Source organism: Microcaecilia unicolor, chromosome 2 (assembly GCF_901765095.1).
Source record: "Microcaecilia unicolor chromosome 2, aMicUni1.1, whole genome shotgun sequence".
Taxonomy (NCBI): Eukaryota; Metazoa; Chordata; class Amphibia; order Gymnophiona; family Siphonopidae; genus Microcaecilia; species Microcaecilia unicolor.
In genome coordinates, this window is record NC_044032.1 from 380,375,679 (window position 1) to 380,393,875 (window position 18,197).

General features: G+C 39.6%; 1 protein-coding gene across 2 annotated transcripts in view; it reads right to left on the bottom strand.

The window, feature by feature from the left end:
• Positions 1-336: 336 nt before the first annotated feature.
• Positions 337-18,197, bottom strand: part of UBA6 (ubiquitin like modifier activating enzyme 6) — a 262,135-nt gene continuing 244,274 nt past the window's right edge. Inside the window, exons 32-35 of one of the 2 annotated variants that reach the window (XM_030190526.1) lie at positions 17,424-17,551; positions 6,578-6,665; positions 5,108-5,202; positions 337-2,402 (exon numbers count right to left, since the gene is read on the bottom strand). In XM_030190526.1, coding sequence (XP_030046386.1) covers positions 2,267-2,402; positions 5,108-5,202; positions 6,578-6,665; positions 17,424-17,551 — 447 coding nt within the window. In that variant the 3' untranslated portion in view covers positions 337-2,266. The remainder of the gene's footprint in view (positions 2,403-5,107; positions 5,203-6,577; positions 6,666-17,423; positions 17,552-18,197) is intronic. The other variant, XM_030190525.1, reaches the window with a different exon arrangement.

Genomic DNA, 18,197 nt, shown 5'->3' on the forward strand with positions numbered 1-18,197 from the left:
AGAACCTGAGCGTATACTGATTTATATACCTCAAGAGGCATAGCTTATGTCATTGTGTATTACCTGAAAATTTAACAAAAATTCTTCAAACAGCACATGTGGAATTACACTGAATGAGGAAAATATCTTAATACTCACAAAAAGTGGAGGAAAAAAAGACCTCTGTAAAGTCACTTAGAGGTGTATTTTCAAAGCACTTAGACTTACAAAGTTCCATAATAGCCTATGGAACTTTGCAAGTCTAAGTGCTTTGAAAATGAGCCCCATAGCCAACCAAGTTATAACTCGGTTGGCTAAGTGGCTTTACTGAGGTCTTTTTTTTCTCCACTTTTTTTGTGAGCATTAAGGTATTTTCCTCATTCAGTGTTATTCCACATGTGCTGTTTGAAGGATTTTTGTTAGATTTTTGGATTTGATATTTTGTCTTGTGTGAACTTTTTGTATATTGCCCACCATATAGCTAAAGCATGGTAGCTACTTTTCCACTGCCTTAACTGCACAGTAGCCTCCAAAAAACACTAACACCCCTAGCAATTAATGTAGATTTCTGCAGTTACCACATGTTAATTTTGGCATTATCACATCTCAGTAAACTGGAGATGCACGTGAAATACTTTTCCTATAGCCCATCACAAATAATAAAAGGTTTGCTTCAAAGACCTCCCCAATTCACCAGAGATAAGGTTTCAGATTAAATCCTTCTTAGTCAAAGACTATCATCACCAGTACTTACTACTTTGTCCAGGAAATTCATGTTATCTACATAATCTACACATAAACAAAATCAGTTAGTTCTGAAGGATGTCCGTCTGTCTTCAAGTTAGCATAGCTTAGTGACCAGCCTAATATCACTATTAGCATGTTTAAGTGAATTATGGGCAAGTTTTTATGAAAAGGTCTCTCTTGCACTGTGTGTAGAAGAGCAGACAATAATGTCAATGCTGCTTACAATGGAAAGAAGTTGACAACATTACTGATATTAGCACTAACTGGGACCCAGCTAACACCTGGGTCTAAAATGTAGTGTTCTATCATAAGGATTAGCTGGCTTGAATACTGAGGATATAAAACTCTGTCTTTATAATGCATCTACTTATATTTTATGCAAGTTGGAAATGGAAACCAGTTCACAAACACAGCAATCCTTAGAATATTGTCAATTTGTCTAAACAGTATGTAGAAGAATGACAGCTGAAAATGCAAGACAGTTGATAACATAAGATAGACCAACTAGGTCTACAAGAAATGAAGAAATCCAGTGTCTCAACTGAACCACAGGTCAAACTAGTACTACAATATCCAAGACATCTGTAAGAGAGATGAAAATATGACCTTAATAATGCCCCTTAGATTCTCTACTCTGATGTGGTTAAAAACTAAAAAAATATATGATATTAAGGTGACTTCATGTTAACGTGAATTAAACATACACAAGTAGTAGTAATTTAGGAGAATATGGTAAGGGGTCTTCCAATTAAGTTCTTCCCTGTTCTGCTTCCAAAAATAAAAACAAATCATTCCATCTAAAACCCGCTGCTCTTTATTTCAGTAGCATCAATTAATCAACTGTAAAGAACAGTCGTATACCATATTTTCATGGCACTTCTGGAATTGCTGTTTTCAGAACCTTTTACATGAATCTAAGAAGTCAGATAGGTCAAAATGGTTTATCTTATAGTGACTGCCAGGTAACAAAAACGTCTTAAACTTCCTGAGTCTTGTTCCACTCCATGGAACTATCAATTTTCTGCGGCTTGTTTCTGATGTAATCAAGTGCAAACAAATATATGCCCTCTCACATTATATTTCTAATGTGACATGCAGTTTATATACTGTCAAAGCCAGATCCAGAACAGTCAGGTCTCTATTACAGTTGCTGTAAAGTCCTTTCCATCTCAAGAGTCATTCATTGACTGTTTCTGAATTCTTAGAACAGTAATACAGGCAATTCCTGTAGAATCGGGGACCATGGAATGTTTCATAACCTGCATCAGTTCAGTGTAGTGCCATGTGGATTACAGACAGCATCCCCATTTTTATTCCACTGTCTAAGGAGAAACAGGCACACTGTAAAAACAGGAAAGTTTGGGGAGAATACTAGATGCTCAGTTTCTGTGGTTCAGTTTTTCAGTGCAATTCCTTGCCACCTCCCTCTTGTTTTAAGGCTTTACTGAAGTACCAAATATTTTTGTTTTGTTCTTCTGCAACAGAGATTAGCAAGTTGATAGATGTATGTGGTTTTGGAGTGACAATAGCAGATATGCTATCAATTATCTTCTTTACAAAAGTAATATCTCACTGGTGGCCCAGGCAAGTCTTCATCTCCATCGATTTCTGGAGCAAATGACACTGTTAGATCAACATATTTTTTATCTGCCGACGGTTTCACAAGCTTGTGCATCCTGGAAAATTGAGTAAAAGGGGAAAATGATAAAATGCAATTAATCAACAAGGAGGACATCAAACCATATACATTTCTCATGAGATCATTCTGTTGCTTGCGAACTAAAGAAAGAGAATTCTGTGGAAAATTCTAGCTTAGGGACAGGGCAAACTCAATTCTCTTTCAGAACATTAGGAATATATGTTCAATGTGGGACAGCATATGCTGGTGGCACAAGATATAAAGCATCATTTTCCTGTTGATACTAAGACTACTTAAGAACATAAGCGTTACCATAAAGGGACAGACCAAAGGTCCATCAAGCCAGTATCCTGTCTCAAACAGTGGTTATTACAGGTTACAAGTACCTAGAAAGATCCCAAAACTGTACAATACATTTTATCATGCTAATCCTAGAAATAAGCAGTGGATTTTCCCAAGTCCATCTTAATAATGGCTTACGGACTTCTCTTTTAGGAAGATATCTAAACCTTTTTAAAACCCTGTTAAGCTAACTACTTTTACCACATTCGCTGGTAATGAATTCCATAGTTTAATTGAACATTAAGTGTATATTTTACTTTTCTATAGCCTTCCTTTAGTAATGTACTCGACTAGTGTGTGTATTTCTTAATCATTGTGATGCAGTAACAATAATTACTTATACACTCGCCAATTAAAGAGTTTCATTTACCCAATACGAATCTAAAAGAATCTGTAGTATTTTATTCTGTGAGCAGTCTGTGGTGATCAAGTGAGCAGGCTGCAATACCGAAGCAAAACACCCTCTCCCTCCCGAATACAGTGTCTATCCCTCTCCCCACCCCCACCCCGAATGCAGCATTTATCCCTCTTGCTCCCTCCCTGCAGTCCCTCTAATTTGATCAGATCGCCGCTGGTAGCACGGATTAACTAAGACAGTTCGCTTCGGGGCTTCATACTGACTTCCTGCTTCCGCGAGGGCAGGACGCATCATAAGGAAGGCTGGTCAGAGGAGGCGGGACACGTCACAAGGAATGCAGTCAGGCCGAAGCCCCAAAGCAAGCTGTAGTACGATGTTGGCGTGCCGCTACTGGCAGCGATAGGCGATCTAAATCAAATTAGAGGGACCACAGGGAGTGAGTGAGAGGGATAGACGCTGCATCGGGGGTGGGGGGATGAGAGAGTGAGACACTTGGGGCTTGCGGCTGGGACGGCTTAGCCGCCCCAAGCCTCTTATACCGGGCACCTATGTCTAAGCACCTCCTCTCATTGGCTACACTGTCAGCCAAAAGGGATCTGAATCTTCTATTTCTACCTGACCTTGATGAAGATGGTCTCAAACTCTGGACAATGGAAAAAGGGGGGTGGTCGCTGTAGCGGAATAGGGGGCTCCCACACTTTGTGATCTGTACTGCTGCCTTATGACACTTTTTCCCTTCAGGCTGTTTCCCTCGGTTGGCCAGAAGGTGGTATTTGACCTCTGCATTATAGCTATAACAGAGGTCTGTTTTCTTTTTAGCTATATTCCCCAAAAGGGAAAAAAGTAACTGGCAGTGTCATTGGTCAAACATCCTTAGTGCTAATGCTCTGTGCCCTGATTGGCCTTGAAGCCAAACATCTAGCCCTCAACTCCAGTGAGTAGTTTCTTTTTCTTGACCTCCCCAGGTACTACTTAGGTAGTAAAAAGTTTTCAGCTAGATTTAACATCAAATCCTTATTTTACCTGTTCCTGTTTAAACTTTTGCTGTTCACCGTTCTACTTTTTTGATAATAGACTTATTAGTTTGTTAGCTCTGTTGTCCTAGACTGACTAAGAATCCTGGCAGTTTGTGTTCTCAGTCTGTGGGTGTTTTCTGGGAACTGTGGGACACTGTCCATGAGCCCAGTTGCCAGTGTCCATGAGCCCAGTTACCTGTGTGAATCAGATCCAGGTAACTGGGCTCACGGACACTGGCTCTAGCATGACCTTATTACGACCAGAGCTGCTGCTCAAGGACGCTATTTTTCCAGGGCACACTGCATATGTAGTGTTAGCCAACAGATCCAGAGAGACTGTACCCACTGCGGTACAAACTGTCATGGAAAGGCACCTTTCCATGACAATTTGTACCGCATTAAGTCTGTGATTCTTCGTTCTCAGAGCGGATTGTCAGTATTTTGATCATTACACCTTGAACAAGAGCTCATGTGATTAATGTTGATCTGTCGAACTGACTCTTGATGTCAAACTGACTCCTGAGGCAGGCGTTGTTCTATGCCGACACACGGCCCGTGTCGGTCACAAATAAAGTACACGTACCATTTCTTGAGAGCCCTTTGTGCTTCTTTTTTGGACGACCCCATAAAAGGACCAAGTACAAAAAAACTCCAATGGCAAAACTGTGTCAAAGTTAGAGCCAACTGATACATTTATAGTCTATATATGTTAACTATGTGGCTGTATCAGCCTATGACAATGAGTAATGCACAACATGGTCTGAGCAGGAAATCATTTTGTGCACTGCCAGACCCCCTTGTATCCATAAAAGGGAAAACTTGTTAAATTTAAAAGGAAGGTGCTATAATTACAACACTGTGTATATTTTTTGCATGTAAAAGAGTACCGACACAGCCCCTAGGACTGAGTAAGATTTGTATTCTGATGTGTCCTAAGTAGAAGCTGACTAGCAGTTACATTAAACCACTATATCCTAGTTCTGGTTCTCAAAAATTCATCTGTAATCACTTCTGGTTTGTACTTACATTAGTTTCAATCTTTTTGCATGTCCAGGCATTACAGGCACATATAGCATTTTGACTCCCTGTACAACCATTGTTGGTTCTATCCCGTATTTCTCCTGAGAAAAGGGACAGAAGATACTGCATAAACAAAATTTCTGCATTTAAAATCTGCAATAAACATTTTATAATGCAAACCAATGTCCCCTCTTTCCCACAATAGACAGGAAACCTCAAGTGTGCCTGCATGCTCCTCAGTTACTTTTGGGTGGCTAAAGTGAATGCTCATATCAATATCAAGGTCCTTGATATTGATATGAATATTCTGAATAAACTGGTTTTTGATATTATCTCCCTATTGGTTTGCGCATTTGTCAGCCTCTACTTTTGCTGTTTTGCTTTGACTTTCCGTGGAGGCTCCTCCTGTCTTCTTGGATTGGCTAAAGTGAATTCCACATATTCCACAAGCAAAGGATTGGAAGAGAATCTCCTCCTAACTATGGGGCATGTTTACTAAGGTTTTTGCACAAGGTGGGTTAACAGCCATAATTAATGTGTTAAGTTTGATGGCTCTGCGGTAGCTGTTGAAAGCATGTCTTGCATTCCCCGTTGCAGTTTCCACAAGAACACATTCCCTAATGTGCCTGATGTTCAGTGCTATGAACGCATATAGACCTAACTCCACATACTGAGATAGTGCTAAGCGGTGTTAACTGCACATTTGCCAGTTAGCGTATGCTACATACTGCGGGCTGACTGTAATATGCAGACCACACCCAATCTCTGCCCATTCTTTGCCCTGTCCCCACCTCATCCCATGCTAAACAGTTAACTCCAGACTTTTAGACAACTGGCTATTTTAACATAAAACTCGTACTAACTGCTTAGGGTACTTTAGCAAATATTCCTCTATATGAGAAACAAAGTGCTTGCAAGCTCATTCCCGCTCCTGAAGAAATCTGCTTTTGTGCTATCTAATGAGGAACAGAAAATAGAGAATCTAAGAAAACAGGGAACAGCAAGCCCCCAACCCTGTCGGCAGCAAGATTTCTTCCACACCAGCCCGCAAGTTTGGCGTTTCAATCCCCCACCCCTCCTCCCTGTGTACCTTCTAAAGAATCTTCTTTACAGCTGCGGTAGCAGCGATCCTCCTAGGCTGCCTGTCCCCTCTGACTCAACTTCCTGTTTGGTGGGATGAATCAGAGCGTGCTCTTGGGCAGAAAGCAGGCAGCCTAGTAGGACTGCTATACTGCCATGGCTCTAAAGAAGATACTTTAGAAGGTACACAGGGAGGGGGTGAGGGGTTGAAATTGCCATACTCACAGGGACGGAGCAATTTTGGACCCTGGAGGTGGAAGGGGAGCCTCGACTTATACTAGGGTCACTGCATTTTTGTTTATTTTTAGCTGCAAAACTGCCCTCACCTTATCCATGGGCTCAACTGGTAGTCAAATGTATACAGTACTACACTTAAATTTGCCATCAAAATCTTACCTTTACAGCACTAATAAAATTGGAAAGGGTGAAGTCTTCTTTTCCATACACAGTCCAACTATCCCAGATTGTAAAGGTTATACCATTTCTGGTCAAGAAAAATGAAACCAAAAATAAGTTTCCAGCATACTAAGTTTTACCACCCATCTTAAAATTAAAATAGTTTCAATTCCTAATAAAGAATTAAAGACTAATGGATATTGTTAACCAGTAGTCTACCATATTAACACATTTTACATAGTACGCCCAGCAAACTACAGCTGAAAGTGGCCTTCAATGAAACAACATATATATTAAACACTTGAAAACCTCAGTGTAATTTTTCTAAACTCATTTGAAGACTGAAGACATTGATAATGCTAACAACACTGTGTATAATTTGTTCACTTTTGATGGCATTCAAAAATTTTTTTTTCAAATATTACAGCATAATTTGCCTACAACTATATCCCAAAGAAACAAGAAAGAATAAGGAAAATATAAAACTTAATTTAGTCTACAGGAGCCAAGAAAAGAAAAATTATATTTTTCCAAAGGAAATGGCAATCACCGTTTTATGGCTGCCTTTTTAAAAAAAATGGAAATAAGGGAATGATATGAAACAGCAAACAGATGAAATATTTTCAGTGTTCCTTTAGAAAATAAAGTTCTGTGGTGGGTTTCCTATTCACTGAAGATGTTATTTTCTGAATAGTGTAGTACATATCCATTTTAATTTCAAAATTAACTTTCTATGTATGATGGAGGTAATTTTCTAACAAGCAGAGTGCCTACTACCTACTTCACAATTTAGGCGCCATCCCCCAGATTCTATATAATGCAACTTAAGTTGCTTGCACAAATCCAGTTGTATTCTGTATTTATGCACACAACATTGTTACTTAACAAGCCAATCAGTACCAGTAATTGAAACTTAATAAGCAATTGACACTAATTGGCATTAATTAGAATTTGCACACACAACTAAGCGTATTTTATAACATGCTACGTGTAAATTCTAAGTCACACACTCGAAAAGGAGGTGTGGCATGAATGGGTCGTGGGCATTTCTAAAATCTATGCACATTGTTATAGAATACACCCGGCTCTGTGCCTAATTTAGGTGTCTGCATTTACACCAAAGTTTTACTTGACATAACTGCCCGTGACTAAATTTAGCCACACAGATGGGTGCTCGCTGTATTCTATAAACCATGCAGAATATTAGGCATATTCTACAAAATTTAGGCTTACTTTATAGAATACACTTAGGTGTATTTTTTTCTGTGCAGAATTTTCAGGCATCATATACAGAATCTAGCCCTATGTCCCTTTATAAAATAGATTCCTAGAAAACCCCTCAACAGCACACAAAGGCTCCCATACAAAGCCTATTGTCAGGCAGGTGTAACTACATGCATGTACTCTATAAGTACATATGTATTTTCAAAAGTATGTGTGTACCCTGTACCTCTACCCAAACACCAAGATCATCTACACATAGATCACAAAGTACGTATGCCCTTGTATGCATGTACTCACGTGCAATTTTATTTAAAAAAATTCTGCACGTAGAACTTGGAAATTATGAAATTATTTTCCATCTGTATAAAACATATCATTGTGACCAAGGATTGCAGAATATATGAAATCTCTTGCTGTAAAAAAAAAAAAAAAAAAGAGGACTGAGGACTGTGTATTTTTAGTCCTCGTCCTCTGAGCTTAAGAGCTGGCAGAGGCAGGCAAAGATTTCTATTGATCAGAGAGATATTTATGACTAATGCCTTGCTGTCTCACACCTCAAGCTGAGAGCTAGAACAACAAAGGAATAATGGACTTGCAAATACTAGACAAGGACACTGAATTGTGAAGGTATTCTTCCAACTGGAGCTGGTGAAAACAGTTGGAGAATGACAATTCTACCATAAAACAGTTCTGTGATGTAACATGTTAGCTGATTAACTGATTAAAGCCCATATTTTATAGTTTATTTCTCCTATATGAACTTGAATTTATAAGATGGCACCCTATGCCAAGAAATTAATAAATAATTATGTCTATTTATAATGAACATCAGATCAATGTTGCAATGTCACAGAATTTCAAAGCATCTAATCTGTTAGTCTGTTCTTCTGTGTGGGAACAAAATAAGGAGACAGCTTAATGGCTAGAGAAGCCAGAGTTATGATGTCAGTTAATATAACGATGAAGGATGGGCTTTCAGCTTTTGAAAATCTTTTTACTGGACTGATGAACATTGTAATGATATTGACAAAAAGAGTAAATTCTCACTTAGCACTAAAAGGAACACTAAATTGTAAATTTATATATAGTATTTCCAGCTACTTAGGGATTCTTTGTTCTGTCTTGTAGTCCTTTTTATGGTTTGTAAAACACAGAAGATGGAAAGAATGGACAGGATCAATGCCTGTCCATCGTAGGTAAAATAGCTCTTCAAAAAAGAGAAGGAAATTCAAGTTCAGGTTTATTTCATTTGATTAACTGCTTAAGGGAATCCATCAATGCAGAGTACAATAAACAATATAAAACACAGGACACTCATTGTTCGAAAGGAATTTCAATATTGTAACAGAAAACATACTGCTTGCCTGCTTATATTTCCAGACCCTGGCACATAACCCCATCCATGCTGAACATGCAGGCCACATAAGCTACAGTGGGATCCAGTTAAAAATCTACATCAAACGCTTCCCGAAAAGATGCATTTTTAATAGCTTCTTAAAGAGGGCAGGGAAGATTCCAAATGCAAAAAAGCTGGAAGCTAGGTCCAGAGCACAGGACAACTAAATACTGAATTTCAAAAGGTAACCAAAGAGACTTGGCAAAAGGATGGAACCAACAAATGACACTGCTGAGCAGACTGGAGAGACCGAGGAGTGCAGGGAATCAAAAACTGAGATAGAAACAAAGGAGAACTAACATGTGGAATTTTATGCACCAAAACTAGTATCTTAAATGTTTTGTCAAATTTTAACCGGTAGCCAATGCTCAGCCTGTAAAAGGGGTGATGGTGTTTATGTTTATTAAGACTTGCTATACCTCTCTAACTGCCAAGGCAGAGAAGAGCGGTTTACATTTACTACTAATATTTATAATAAAAACAGAGGAAAAAGGAATGACAAAATAATGATAGAAAAGTTACTCATTCATACTTAAGAAGAGGAGGGCAGGGACTGGATGGTATAACAGAACAGAAATCTCATGGTGGTAGTGGTGACATGATCATATTTCCTCGTCCCACAGAGCAGTTTCATGGTGGTATTCTGCACCAGTTGAAGCTGCTTAAGATCTCTTTGGTAAAGATACTTAAACAGAGAATTACAGTAATCCGAGTGTGAGCACCTAATGCGTACAGAATAATCCAGAGGGCCCTTCTTCTAAAAGACGTTGAACTGAACGGATCTGTCGTAGCTTGAAAAAAAACATTTACACACTACTGTCTGATATATCAGGGTGGAAAGACAGACTAGAATTTCACACTAACTGGAATCTGAGCACCACAAATAGACAAAAATGATAAACTCACAAACTGTCAGCTCCTGAAGAAAAATACAGCTTTCATTTTTTGCATATTTAATTGCATCTTATTAACTTACCAAATTTGTTAAAGCAGTAAAAACAAAGCAAATATCTTGGACAAAACCAGAAACCTCAGGCCAGTATCTTAGGAGAGCCAAGGCTCTAAAATTGCTTTCCATAGAAAGCTTAAAAGGGATAGCTATGTTAGTCTGGTCTAACAAAACTGGCAGAAGCGATATAATGGTGCCACTTGCCTCTGTCAATTTTCTACAGCAAGAACTATTAGCCCAACTGCCATTTTCTAGCAGTACAGTGGGTAGATGTTGCAACAGAAAATACAATTTGGTAGCACATTTGCATATAATATTTTGTCCATATGAAATGATGTCAATTTTACTTTGCAAAATCAAAGTTTCCATCCATGTTTTGTGTCCAAATATTTATTTATTTATTGGGGGGGGGGGGGGGGGTGCAATATAAACACATGAAGACAGACCAACATTGGACCGAAGTGGAAAAGCTGGACTACTAACATTTATCATTCTACAGCAGTGGTTCCCAAACCTGCATGCAAATCTATGTCATGAATATTCATTGTGGATATATCCTGAAAACCTGACTGGCTGGGGTGCCTCCAGGACCAGGTTTGGGAATTACTGTTCTACAGTATAATTCAAAGACAGTAATGTACAGATGCATAAAATGTAGACAGTTCCCTCTCCCCAGAGCTTACAATCTAGTGTTGACATATTACAGTATTTTAATTACATCAGAACATGAGCAGTTGCAAGAGACCAGAAGCCTTGGCTAGGAGGTCTAATTTCTGTCTCATTACCGAAAAGGTAACATTATAAAGGTTTCTTTTGAAGCTCCTCTTTATTTGCCACTTCCATCTGCATCATTCTAACAGAAATAAGGGCACTGCTCTGTTGCATCTTGTTAGAACCTCATGCATATCACACTAACATATGTGAAGTATGATTAAATGGTTTGGGCACCACTGGTTAAGATGTATGTTTCAATGAACCCAAAAATGAATAAAAGTCGACATTGTTTATGTGGTGCAAACTTAACACAACATTCTTCTGCAAATTTTAATACATATAATTATATCTGCAGTTTTACAGATTCAAAGTAAGAGAACAGTGAATATAGAAGAGGCAGAAATCTGGATACATTTTCAAAGAGTACTTTATAAACTTGTGGCAGAAGTAAGAATAAAGCCCTAGACTGAGCTGGGTCTGCCAAACATGGTGCTGCATCTTGGGAATGTATAGCCAAACCCAGTGGTCAGCAAACCGCGGCTCTTTGAGTGTGGCTCTTCCCGCGAGTCCGCTCCCTGCCACTGTCCGGTGCTCACAGTCAGTCCATAGGCGCCCACTCCCGCTGAGCCTGCCCTCAGCTCCCCGACAGCCCTCCATCCTTTTTCAGTTCCTGCCGGTGGCCGCCCAGCGTTTCAACTTCTTTAAGTTGCAGCGACGGGCCGACGGCTCACCTCCTCCAGCCTTTCACTTCCCGCTCAATGCCCCGCCTTCCTGATGAGGTATTCCCTGTTTCCGTGAGGGCGGGCAGGAGTCACTGAGTGGGAAAGGAAAAGCTGGAGCCTGGAAGTGAGCCGTCGGTCGCTGCGACATAAAATAAAAAGGTAAGGTTTAAACCCTGGGTGGCCACAGCTGGCAGGAATGGAGAGAGGAGGGCTGTTGGGGAGCTGAGGTGGTGGGCAGGTGGGGGCGGGGCTGGGTAGAACTGCACCTCAAACTCATGCTGCGTGGGGTGGGGGTGGAGTTAAACAGTTTCCTTGAATGGTTGGTTTTAATGCTGTAATTCTATTAAAAGTAGTGAATGGACAGACAGAAATGTTAGTACGATTACAAACTGTGTGCGTTTAATATGTCTGTATTGAAGTCTGTTCATCAATAAAAACCGTTTATACATAAAAGTAGTGAATGGTAGATACAGTTTGCACAAGTTCCTTCCACTTTGAAATAGCCAAGACAATTGAGTGAGTTCAGTCCTACTGCACAATGCTGGCCAGGACTGAGTAGATAGCTAAAGCTACCCATATTCTGAATGGCACAGAACTACAGGGATTCAGTAACATTAGTTCTAGAAGTCCCACCTACTCCTCAACTAAAAAAAAAATGATAATGACAGATTTCTTAACAAATGAATAAGGTACTCTGAAGTGCTCCTTATAAGTAGAATCCTCTGAATAAGCATCAGGTGTCACTTCAGAATACTCCTCCTTAGAATCTGTGCTTGACTCAATCATTCTGCCTGGAATATGCACTAATGAGATTCCAGGGATAAGAGAACACTTTGAATGCATAATTATATGCTGGAGATGAAAGAGAAATCGTCTTCTTGCTTCAATATCATCCCAAAGGGATCAGAGCAAGATATGTCAGTATCAGGCCACAATGTACTGGCATCAGTATGTTTATGTTTATTAATATACTGCTTAACTTATACAGATCAAAGTGGTTTACAAAACTCCAGCTTAGGAGTACCCTAATTAAGTTAATAACAATGTACCTACCTATATAGTTTAAGTTTAAAAAATTTGGCTCTCAACAGAAATTTCAATCGTTGTACTGTTGATATTTGGCTCTGTTGACTAATGAGTTTGTCGACCATTGGCCAAACCTGTTAGGGAAAATCAGAGGGGAGGGGGTGGTTAACTGGTGGAGTTGTGTCCAACAGCTGTTTGGATATATTGGTGGGCTTTTGTTTCAGTTTGGGTCATGAGACAGACACAGGGAAGCGACTGCTTGCCCTGGGATTGGTAGAATGGAGTATTGCCACGATTTGGGTTTCTGCCAGGTACTTGGGACCTGGCTTGGCCACTGTTGGAAACAGGATACTGGGCTAGATGGACCATTGGTCTGACCCAGTATGACCTTACTCTTATGTATGTTCTTGGGTTTGGTGAGGAAGGAGGTTTTTTGCTGTTTTGGCAGTTTGGAGTATAATAAATAAATATTGGTTTAACTGTGGGTTGGGGCAGGAGCTCTTTTGGAGGTAGACTGGGAGAGCAGGGAGTTCCTGTTTTCAATTCAACACAGGTCAGTGTATGTGGCCTTTGACACTATCAGCCACGATCTACTTTGCTGCTTATGGGAAACTAATAAAAAAAAGGCCCGTTTCTGAAAGAAATGGAACGGGTGCTAGAAAGGTTGTCCTCTAATGGCAATTATGTTTTTAAGGGAACTGTTAGGAGAGAGTATGTGTGAGAGAGTGAATGAGTATGTGTCAAAGTGAGTATGTGTGAGAGAGAAAGAGTGTGTGTCAGAGAGAGAGAGTGTGTGATTGAGAGAGAGACAGAATGTGTGTCTGTGTGAGTGAGAGGGTGTAGTGTGTGTCCCGTGTGCACCAATTACAGTGGTGGAAATAAGTATGCCCACTGACAAAGACATGAGCAGCCCATAATTGAAGGGTAGGTTATTGGTAACAGTGAGAGATAGCACATCACAAATTAAATCCGGAAAATCACATTGTGGAAAGTATATGAATTTATTTGCATTCTGCAGAGGGAAATAAGTATTTGATCCCCCACCAACCAGTAAGAGATCTGGCCCCTACAGACCAGGTAGATGCTCCAAATCAACTCGTTACCTGCATGACAGACAGCTGTCGGCAATGGTCACCTGTATGAAAGACACCTGTCCACAGACTCAGTGAATCAGTCAGACTCTAACCTCTACAAAATGGCCAAGAGCAAGGAGCTGTCTAAGGATGTCAGGGACAAGATCATACACCTGCACAAGGCTGGAATGGGCTACAAAACCATCAGTAAGACGCTGGGCGAGAAGGAGACAACTGTTGGTGCCATAGTAAGAAAATGGAAGAAGTACAAAATGACTGTCAATCGACAAAGATCTGGGGCTCCACGCAAAATCTCACCTCGTGGGGTATCCTTGATCATGAGGAAGGTTAGAAATCAGCCTACAACTACAAGGGGGGAACTTGTCAATGATCTCAAGGCAGCTGGGACCACTGTCACCACGAAAACCATTGGTAACACATTACGACATAACGGATTGCAATCCTGCAGTGCCCGCAAGGTCCCCCTGCTCCGGAAGGCACATGTGACGGCCCGTCTGAAGTTTGCCAGTGAACACCTGGATGATGCCGAGAGTGATTGGGAGAAGGTGCTGTGGTCAGATGAGACAAAAATTGAGCTCTTTGGCATGAACTCAACTCGCCGTGTTTGGAGGAAGAGAAATGCTGCCTATGACCCAAAGAACACCGTCCCCACTGTCAAGCATGGAGGTGGAAATGTTATGTTTTGGGGGTGTTTCTCTGCTAAGGGCACAGGACTACTTCACCGCATCAATGGGAGAATGGATGGGGCCATGTACCGTACAATTCTGAGTGACAACCTCCTTCCCTCTGCCAGGGCCTTAAAAATGGGTCGTGGCTGGGTCTTCCAGCACGACAATGACCCAAAACATACAGCCAAGGCAACAAAGGAGTGGCTCAGGAAGAAGCACATTAGGGTCATGGAGTGGCCTAGCCAGTCACCAGACCTTAATCCCATTGAAAACTTATGGAGGGAGCTGAAGCTGCGAGTTGCCAAGCGACAGCCCAGAACTCTTAATGATTTAGAGATGATCTGCAAAGAGGAGTGGACCAAAATTCCTCCTGACATGTGTGCAAACCTCATCATCAACTACAGAAGACGTCTGACCGCTGTGCTTGCCAACAAGGGTTTTGCCACCAAGTATTAGGTCTTGTTTGCCAGAGGGATTAAATACTTATTTCCCTCTGCAGAATGCAAATAAATTCATATACTTTCCACAATGTGATTTTCCGGATTTAATTTGTGATGTGCTATCTCTCACTGTTACCAATAACCTACCCTTCAATTATGGGCTGCTCATGTCTTTGTCAGTGGGCAAACTTACAAAATCAGCAAGGGATCAAATACTTATTTCCCCCACTGTATGCTCTCTCCCCTGCATTCATTCATATGCAGCAAACGTCCTCTGTGCCCTGATGATCAACGCTAATAATGTGCCTAAATGTGCATGTTATTAGTGTTGATCAATGGGGAGTTAATTCACCACTCTGTTCTGGCACTATTTTTCGGCATTATTTCCTATTTGGGTAGCTTTCATGCTGCAGGTATGAAATTGAGCAACAAAAGGGTGGTGGTTAGGTCTAATAAGATGGAAGTGGTGTTTGTAATTTATATAAAGATGATACATTGTAATGTAATATTGGGGGTGTTAAGGATGCTTATTTTACATTGTCTTAAACTTGATATCATGCTTACTGCATGTCATATTTCCTGGTTATTTAAATGACACTGGAAATGCTTTATCTGATTCACAGTGGTTCTGTTTCTAGTTATTTGTTCTGGAGGCAAACGAAAGTCAAACCAGGATGCCAGAATAATTTTAGACTACCATCCAGTTTTAGTGAAGAGTTTACTATTTGCAGTATTGTCTATGAATACATGGAAGTATTATAATGGGGGTTACATAAGATTTTGGCAGATTTTGAAGAAAGAAAGTCCAGTGGTTGGGGCTTCTATTTGGTTTGCTTTGGTATTGGAGTTTATCATGATAACAATAAAGGTAACTTGGGCTCAATCGGGGTTAGTAGCTGCTTTAGCCAGTGTTGCCTTTTAAGTGAAGACGTTTAATGACCTAATTCTTTTGTGGTAAAGTGATATGGTAGCCGTGACAGTCCACTTTTAAAGGTAATAACTAGAAATAAAACAAAACAGAGAAAATAAAATGATACCGTTTTATTGGACTAACAATACATTTTTTGATTAGCTTTCGAAGGTAACCCTTCTTCTTCAGATTGGAAATAAGCAAATGTTGACAAATATCAGAATATATAAGTGAAACACAAACGCATTCCAATGACAGTCTCTCAGGAAGAGTGTGGGGTGGGTTAGATGAGAAACAGGGAGAGCTGGGTGGATGAGAGACAGGGAGAGATAGATGGTTGATAAGTGAGTGACAAACCAGTAGAATTTTATGATTGGCTAGAAAACCCAGATCTTTCAGTTAAGTCCTGTCTGGTGGGTGTCAAAATATTTTATCGTTTTGACTTCAAAGGTCTTATGTTCCTGGATTGTCTTAAAGTTTGTTTTTAGTATTCTCACAAACACAAACTAGTGAAGTTCTATCAGAGATCCTCTTTGGTCTTTCAGATCTTGCCTTGACTTCATTGGTTCCATGTAACTTCCATTTCTTAATGTTAAAAAAGGTGCTATCAGGAAGCTTTTAAAGATTGTTTAAAAAAAAGAAACAGCTTTCCCCTAATGAGTACATTATTTTTATTTTCAATCGTTCAGACAGCTGCTTAGAGGAGTTAATGGTTAAAGGAGTTAGAACAGCCACCACAAGCTGAGATGTTAAAAGTCAGCATCTGTTGTACAGTGGAATTGTCTTCACCTAACTAAAGGCTAAGAAGTCACTAAGGGGTCCTTTTACTAAGGAATAATAAGACGCCCACAGGAATGTAATGGGCATCTTATCATTTAGCAGGCGTTAAATCTGTTAGCGTGCCTTTGCAAAAAGGACCCCTAAACTTTTTTTTTATGGTAGTACTGAATCAACTGAAAGGGAGTGCAAACATTTCACTTACCATATTTACTTTCATATTTTCAATCTGTTAAAATCCACAAATGCATTAAAACTTGCAGAAATATGTTTTTGACTTTGTACTATGCAGAGGTATCAGCTTCTAGTTACTCAGGGATTCATTGAAATATACAGTTTGACTATGGGTGCCTAAATGCATGCATGTAAGCAAAAGTATGTCCTCTCAAGTTCCTAAAAAAAGAAAATATGTGGAAGAACTAGTCTCAGCATTGATCATTCAGGTACCCCACTATTCATGCTACCTTCATCATAAAGGATTCTATCACACTGAATTCTGTTCAACCAGTTCTTCACTCAGTTTGGTTTCCATTTACCTATTGCAAAAACTTGTAAAAAACATCTCATGCCCAGACAGGCAACATCCACTGTATCTCCCTGATCCACTATTTTTGTCACCTCACTAATGAGCTCAATCAAATTTATTTGGCGCGATCTGTACTTTGTGAAACCATATTGTCAGGGTAATCCTTTTCGTTAGTATGGGTATCCACAGTTTCCTCCTTTACTGAAGTCAGATCCATGGTCTGCTATCACTTAATTCCTTTTGGTTTCCAACTTTTACAAAAAAAAGATTACACACATCTCCTATTTCCAAAGAAACTGAATAGAACTGTGCAGTAAGTACTTTGAACTTTTTCATGCTAGAAAATGTCTAATACAGAAAAACATACATACAAAAAGTTCATTAACAGAGTGTCACTTACCTTATTTCTGTTTTTCTTACTTCAGATGTCTCTGTAAAAACTATAATTGGAATGGCTAAATTAAGAAAGCAGTTCTTGTAAGCTTCATAGGGATGACCGCCTATTATTTTTATTAACTCCAGTGCAACCTGAGTAAGGGCAAACACATAGGATTATTTAAAATAGGCAAAAAAAGGTAGTCTCCCTGTAACACAAATGTCCATGGAAATCTTAATATGAGAAATCTCAGATGTATACAAGTAAAACAAAGCATTGCTTTAATGAAGTCACACTCCTAAATAATGGATTCAAATATCATTGCAGTTACAAGAAGCCAGTAGCACAGGACATTATAAATTATACCTCATTCCATCCCAAAAATATGTTCTAATACCCAGCTTTTAATCTTATGCAAATTTTGCCCTACTCCAAGTCATGCTGTTTTCTTTACTAGCATTATTTGTGCCATTTTTGAAATATCTGAGCAACCCTACAATATTAACATTATCAAAGTTTATGATTACAATCAAGTTTATTAGGTTGGTTTTGCATGATTTGCTTGACCTATACCCATGTTGATCCTCTATAACAATGCTTTACCCTACTTGAGACTTAGAAAAATTGCCAATAAAATTGCATTCATGAGTTTGAGCGAGTAAAGTTAATCACATTGAAGGCATTTTTGCAAGCAACAGTGTATAATGCACAGAAAGATATTTATGAAGATGACAGGCCCATAAATTTACTCTAACTGCATGGAGGTGTTCCCAGGGGCACAGCTGGGGAGGTGCCAGT